Here is a 6,435-nt window from a genome sequence, read left to right as displayed (position 1 = left end):
TGTATCAAAATTTTATTTAAAAAAACATTTAATTGAAACAAACATATTTAAAACAAGATTTTAAACAATAATAAACATATAATCAAGTAACATAAAATAAAATCAACAAGTATAAACAAGTTTGGAGACCCCTGCTGTAACATATTTAACTCTGGCAAATAGAACACTGTTCCATAGTTTGAAGTTTTCAGTTTAAAGTCCATCATCGACTAAAAGGTAACATTTCACTGTGGTAAAAACAACACTGGCCCATAGTTTTAAATATTCTACTTGAATTTCATTTAACACTAAAAATAAATGCATTAAACTGTGGCAGACAGACCACAGTGGCCTTTACTTTGAAGTCGTCCATTCGAACTCAATCAGGGACTGCATGAAGCTGTTCACATGGGGGTTAATGGCCACAGCTTTTCTCTGCACCAAGTTCCTTGTCTTTTTGCTTGCTCCTTGTCTGGATGTGCACTTTTTCCCATCTTTGGAATTAATTCTATCCAGAAACCTGTTAGAAATATCATAAACATTAAGTCAACAAATATAAGATAGAAAAAGATTCTTAAAAAATTAAACTCAGCCTTGAATTTACTCCTATTCTGAAACCTTTTGCTCTTATTCTACTGTTCCACACCTAATTACATAAAAATACAGAAGATTCACTTACCGCTGAACAAACTCTTTTCTCAATGGACAGCATCCACCTGGATCCTGTCATGATTGAATGTCCTGAACAGAAAGTACAATTGTTACTGATTTGGACACAACTTTTTATTCTGAAAACAAAATATTTTGTCAATAAAGTCCAGGGACACCTCTGCTAAATAAATACAATTATTAAATTAAATTTCTTATAACCAAAGTCTAAATATTTCTGTTTGTATATTTCTACATGGCAAACTAAGACAATTGTGTACATGTTGTGTATGGTCGTGTTACAGTGTTGTGTGTGGGAATTGTGAATGAGTGTATACATGGGTATTTAAAGAAGCTGTAGTGGTAAAGTGCAAACTTACCGAACATAATGTGCTTGGTGTGTGTCTGGTATCACCCGTTGTGCCTCCACATCTGCCTTAACTCCTGATAAAGTGCAAGGACACTCATGTAAACTACAAATAAAAAGTCAGCCACATTCCTGTGTAATTTTGCATGTGACGTGAAAGCATTTAATATTGCAGTCGAAAAAATACATGACTTGTAACTGTACATCATGTACTTGCCTGGTGCCTTTAAAGATGATCCATCTTACCAAATCCAGCTTACAAGCAATGGTAAGACTGTAAAAAAGACAAATGTTACAAAATCTGTTAGCCATAGAAATAAATAGACATTGTGAAGGAAATGGTAAAAGAAAATTTAGTAACACTTTACTATAAGAGTTTATTCCTTAACATTTGGTAATGCCTTAGCTAATATGAACTAACAATGAACAATATATTTTACAACATTAATAATATTTGATAATGTTCATTGTGCATTAACTAATGTAAACAGAGACAAAGTGATTGATTTAAAAATGTATTAAGTGTTTAAATCTATATATATATTAGTTGTTATATTATATATTATAAAATATCTAAATAAGTCTTTTTTTAATTATAACATCTTGTCTACAGAAAATCTCTGAAAATGTCTCGTTTAGTGCAGAAAATAGCGATTTATAGTGACAAGGTAAAAAGACTGTCCCTTTAATGTTTAACCCGGACCGGCTGCGGTGTAACACTATTTCACGCAAAGTTTTTTAACAAGTTAACGTTAGTAGCTAGCTGCTCACTTTAAAGATAAACATGATCGCCTAAATCTGAGCAATCCTGGTGATGCCAGTTTCCTACACGATGTTATTATGGACTATTTTACATCCAGAGATGAAGGATCAGATGACAGAGACGAGAAGACAAAGGTACGTAAATGCGGAGCCCATTCTCTTTTCGTGCATTGATTTGATGTGTTTTGGAAACTTATATATACTGCATGTAATGCATCTGAAGTGGTGGAAACAATATGCCATAAAAATGTATTGGACAACTTACTGGGAGTGTAAAACGCTTAAGAGAAGATATTCTCTGCTTTTGCTGATATACCGTAATATAATAACAACAACAATAAGCGCGGCAATCCCTTTCGTTCATCTGATATTAAGATGAGCCCAGGTCTGAATGATATTTGGTCGAAGTTAAAGCTGCGATGAAATCGATGCATGTATCCAGTTAAATATGAGGTTTCTTGTTTTCACTTCTGTGGAGGAGGACTGCGGTACTACAGTATGATGTGTACGGCGTGTCAAGTCCTGTCTGTTTACAACCACGAGTCAGCCTTGCCAAACAGTCGAACTTAATACTTTTCTCTGACGCTAACTGAACGGATGAAACGCCGAGATAAACGACCGTTATGCTGGGACCGCAAGACCGCGCTGGCGGGTTGTCTTTGTCCATTTCGTTAAAAATAGTTTCATTGTCACCACACTTTCAACACAATATAAACTCACCAAAACCCTCATAATTTTGTTAAAACAACCCTATATTCATTAAAAAAAGGTGTAAAGCGAGTTAAAGCAGCGGTAGACATCTGTGTGTAAGCTTACTTTCTGGGGGAGATTGAAACTTTGTTGGCGACCGTTTTTCTCTCTCATTGCACGTTTAAAACAATATTGTGACAAACTATTGACAACATTCTTAAACTAAAAATTAAGTTTTCATGAAACAGAAATATTTCAAACTTACCGAACTGCCAGAAATCAATCGTCCTCCTTCAGCTGCAGCCAGGAGTTGTGCTGTCTGTGTGATTTGACTCTGGCGCACTTTCTCTGATTATTGCAAGTACACCTGGCACATTACAGCAATGGCTACAGCAAGGTTACATCAAGACCAAAATATACTGTAAAATTTTCCCGCTCAAACAAATTTACCCAGAATGCATTATGAACTGCAGTACTGTACTGTAATGTACACATACAGTATAGTACTGTGGATTTTTACAGTAAAGTACTGCTAAATCTACAGCGACATCTAACAGTGCAGTCTTAAACATCGCTTGGTTTTTCAGAACATTTTAACCAAATGCTTTCAAAAAGGGGTGGGGACATGTCCCTGGCGTCCCCAGTGTAAGTAACACTTATGCTAGACAGATACTTTGTTTGCACAGTCCTACCGTAATTTTGTCACTCCTAGATGTACGTCTGGCGTCAGGAGGAAACGTTTACCTCGATAAAGGAAAGTCCTTGTCTCACCAGGCTATGTTTATTCGGCTATCCAGTGCTGAGCTTCGATGAAACTTCACGAGACCGGTGAGATGCTTCCACAGTGCGGGAGATACGCGGAGTGATTGCCAGCTTTGACACCAACTGGATATACGTGAAAATCAGATGACATGATTTCACAACGTTTCATTGGCCATTTAGATATGTGAAGCATACTGTATACAAAAATGAACCTGGACATTTAATCCGTCGAAAAATCTAAAAATCGGCAAAATGGACATATGTAGTTTTCATCGGACATCGACGATATGTTTCTATTCTGTTCTTGCGATTAAAAAAAAAAACATTTAGTTTAAAATACAGCTAGACAAAGAAACTACTAATTATGACACTACTAATGCAGAAATCAGTCTCTATTTTCATATATTAAAATCTTATATAAGAAATTATTTGTAATCCACTTGATTTATAACTATACAGGGGCAGTGGCTGATTTGGTAAATTGGGGCCCATGGCGAAGGTATGTATGGGGCCCCCATCCGATTTTTTTACTCCGAAATGAAGATGGAAATTAGAGAACACACAAATTGTAGCAATACACAAACCAAAAAAAAAAACAGCCCCGAACAGTAAATGAGGGAGGAAAAATTTCAATCTGATGCTGCACAAAAACTATCAATGCATCAAAGCCAATGTTGTTACTAATCTTTCACATGCCCAAGACTGAGATAAAAGGTAAACAAAATCCAGTCCACAATCACTTTTTATATTAAAAATAAGTAATTGTATGTGTGTTTTCCCAAATCAGTTTTGTGTTTTTAAAAACATCATTGGCAATTTAAGAGTAAAAAACCTGGATTTTTTTATTTAACATTAGTTTTAATCAGGATTGAGGTTGATTAACAGATTTATGCAAAAAAAATATATATTTATCTGATTTTTACAGCAGTTTAATTAGTGGATGTTTTCTTGTAACATAACGAACGGGTTGTGAATTTGCCCACAGTGTATTTTTGAGTTTTTGAGAAATTTTCAAAACATTTTCCCAAAATATGTGTCAAAATAAGTTTTGTCACCAACAATCATTCCATTTGCTGAAACACAGAAAAGTTGTGGCCAAATTAAGACTCAAAAGCAGCCCATAGTGGACGAAAACATCTCCAACATAAAATAAGGGTTACATTAGTTTTTTCTGTAGTAATGTTATTTACTTCACCACAAAATCATTTTTATCAGTGAAGGGCTAAGGCTATTACTAGCAGAACTAGGCAGTTGACTCACCAAAGCCCCATTTTCGCGTTTATATTTGTATTGATTTGTCTCTGTTCGTGTACTTTCCCAGTTCTCCTGTCACTCTGTGTTGGGCCCCCCCTAATATGACCGCTGGGAGGGAGCTCAAAGCAGTCACCTACCTATGCATCGATGTTAAGACCGTCTCTGTACAGGGGGGTGGGACAGCAAGAAGGTCCCTGGTAGGTCAGGTGGCGTTTTTGTGTGAAGTTTGCATGTTCTCCACATGTCAGTGTACTCTGGTTTCCTCCCACATGCCAAAAACAAGTGGGTTACTGCCTCTACATTATCCCGCTTATTACACGGCTACTTGTCACATAAGAAAAAAAACGGACATGAATATGAATTTGAAACATTTTATTGGCATATTTGTTTTAAATTAACATTTTTATCTATTTAGCAGAATAACAGGATGAAAATTGACACAACACACAGTCCACAGTTTGATCACCGGCTAGATTTGGTGTCCTTTCTGTGTGAAGTTTGTATGTTCTCCTATTGTCATTATGGGTTTATTTCTGGTACTCTGGTTTCCTCCCATAGCTAGAGGTCAAAAACATGCAGGTTAGGTGAATTGAAGATGTCACATTGTCCTTCTGTGTGTGGAGCAACTGGTTCTCCCCACGAATAAAGCCAAAACAAACCAAACAAGCAAACAGGGCTATCAGGAAAGCGTAAATTATTTGTCATTGAAGTTGTGACAAGTATTTATTGTTATGTTTGTTTTGCCTTGTGGTCAGTAATTAAAGATACAAGCAGCACAATATAAATATTTATGCATGAATATAATTGTATTTATGTAAATAGGTAAGAAGAAATTAATCAGTAAACAGTTTATCACTACAATAATTTCACAACCTTAAGTGTAGAGCTACTGTATACATAAATGTTTTTAAAGAACAAATGTTAACAACAAATATACTATTAATGATTAATTGACCGTAAAAATAATAATGGTTTATTTAAAAAAGTAAAAAAATTAATCATACTCCGTTTAATATACCTTAACTTGGTACAGACCTGTTTTTAAATACTTTTTTAATTAAAAGTTTTATTTCAGCTGTGTTTAAAACATAAATAATGGGATTTAACATTGGTGGAGTTGCATATGCTAGAGATGCGCTGATAATTCTTGCATTGGGGGAGAGATAAGTTGTTGATGCAATAAGATAAATGCAAATAATGGGAAGAAATAGTGACGCCACCAACAGTAGGTGAGAAACACAGGTCTTCAAAGCTTTCAAACGTCCTTCCCAAGTTGTGATTTTACTTAAGGCAAGAAAAATGCCTAGATATGATAGCAAGATAAGAATCAATGGTGCTATAAGGTATAAACATATGTTAAATACGGCTAAAAAAGCATTAACGCTTCGGTCATTACATGCCAACTTATACACTGGTCCATGATCACAAAAATAACTTGGCACTACTTTTGATTTGCAGAATGAAAGTCGGTTGATCAACAGCACTACTGTGCCTGTATTAAATGCGTTAAATGCCCATACTGCTGAACATATTAAAGACATGACAGTATTTGTCACAATATTGTGATATCTGAGTGGTAGGCAAATTGCAACAAACCGATCATATGCCAAAACAACAAGTGTGGAACATTGCATTGTATTAAAGAAGAAAACAAAAAACATGTTTGCCAAACAAGCATTGTAGGAGATGTACTGTGACTCAAAAACAAACGTCCTCATCATGTTAGGAATCAAAGCATTTGTTTCACCAAAGTCAGCCAAAGCCAAATTAAACACACCAATGTACTTTGGGCTGTGCAGACTCCTGTCAAAGGCTATAATGAGAAGAACTGTAGAGTTCCCAATTACAGCAATAATGTAAGTGCAAAATAAGAAAATATAATAATAGCGGCTGTATGATACACCTGTAAGTCCAGCAATGAAAAAGTATTCAGGACGCACAATTGAGACATTCAAGGAAAGACTGGCATTCAT

At 35.4% G+C, this 6,435-nt stretch overlaps 1 protein-coding gene and 1 long non-coding RNA gene across 3 annotated transcripts; both read right to left on the bottom strand.

Moving 5' to 3' along the window:
• LOC135770398 (uncharacterized) lies at positions 1–1,471 on the bottom strand. Of its 2 annotated transcripts, XR_012337156.1 has the most exons (4): positions 1,212–1,240; positions 1,008–1,071; positions 659–720; positions 1–499 (listed from the first exon to the last, which is right to left on the bottom strand). It is a non-coding gene; the product is annotated as an uncharacterized lncRNA (long non-coding RNA). The 2 variants fall into 2 exon arrangements; XR_010542616.2 differs by having other exon boundaries at positions 2–499; positions 1,008–1,471.
• Positions 1,472–5,481: 4,010 nt separating this feature from the next.
• LOC135770397 (olfactory receptor 1M1-like) lies at positions 5,482–6,435 on the bottom strand. Its single transcript, XM_065280095.1, has one exon. It carries the CDS (start codon positions 6,433–6,435, stop codon positions 5,482–5,484), a length of 954 nt encoding a protein of 317 aa, XP_065136167.1.

This window comes from Paramisgurnus dabryanus, chromosome 8 (genome assembly GCF_030506205.2).
Source record: "Paramisgurnus dabryanus chromosome 8, PD_genome_1.1, whole genome shotgun sequence".
Taxonomy (NCBI): domain Eukaryota; kingdom Metazoa; phylum Chordata; class Actinopteri; order Cypriniformes; family Cobitidae; genus Paramisgurnus; species Paramisgurnus dabryanus.
The sequence above is the reverse complement of the archived record's forward strand: the minus strand, read 5'-3'. Positions and strand labels throughout refer to the sequence as shown.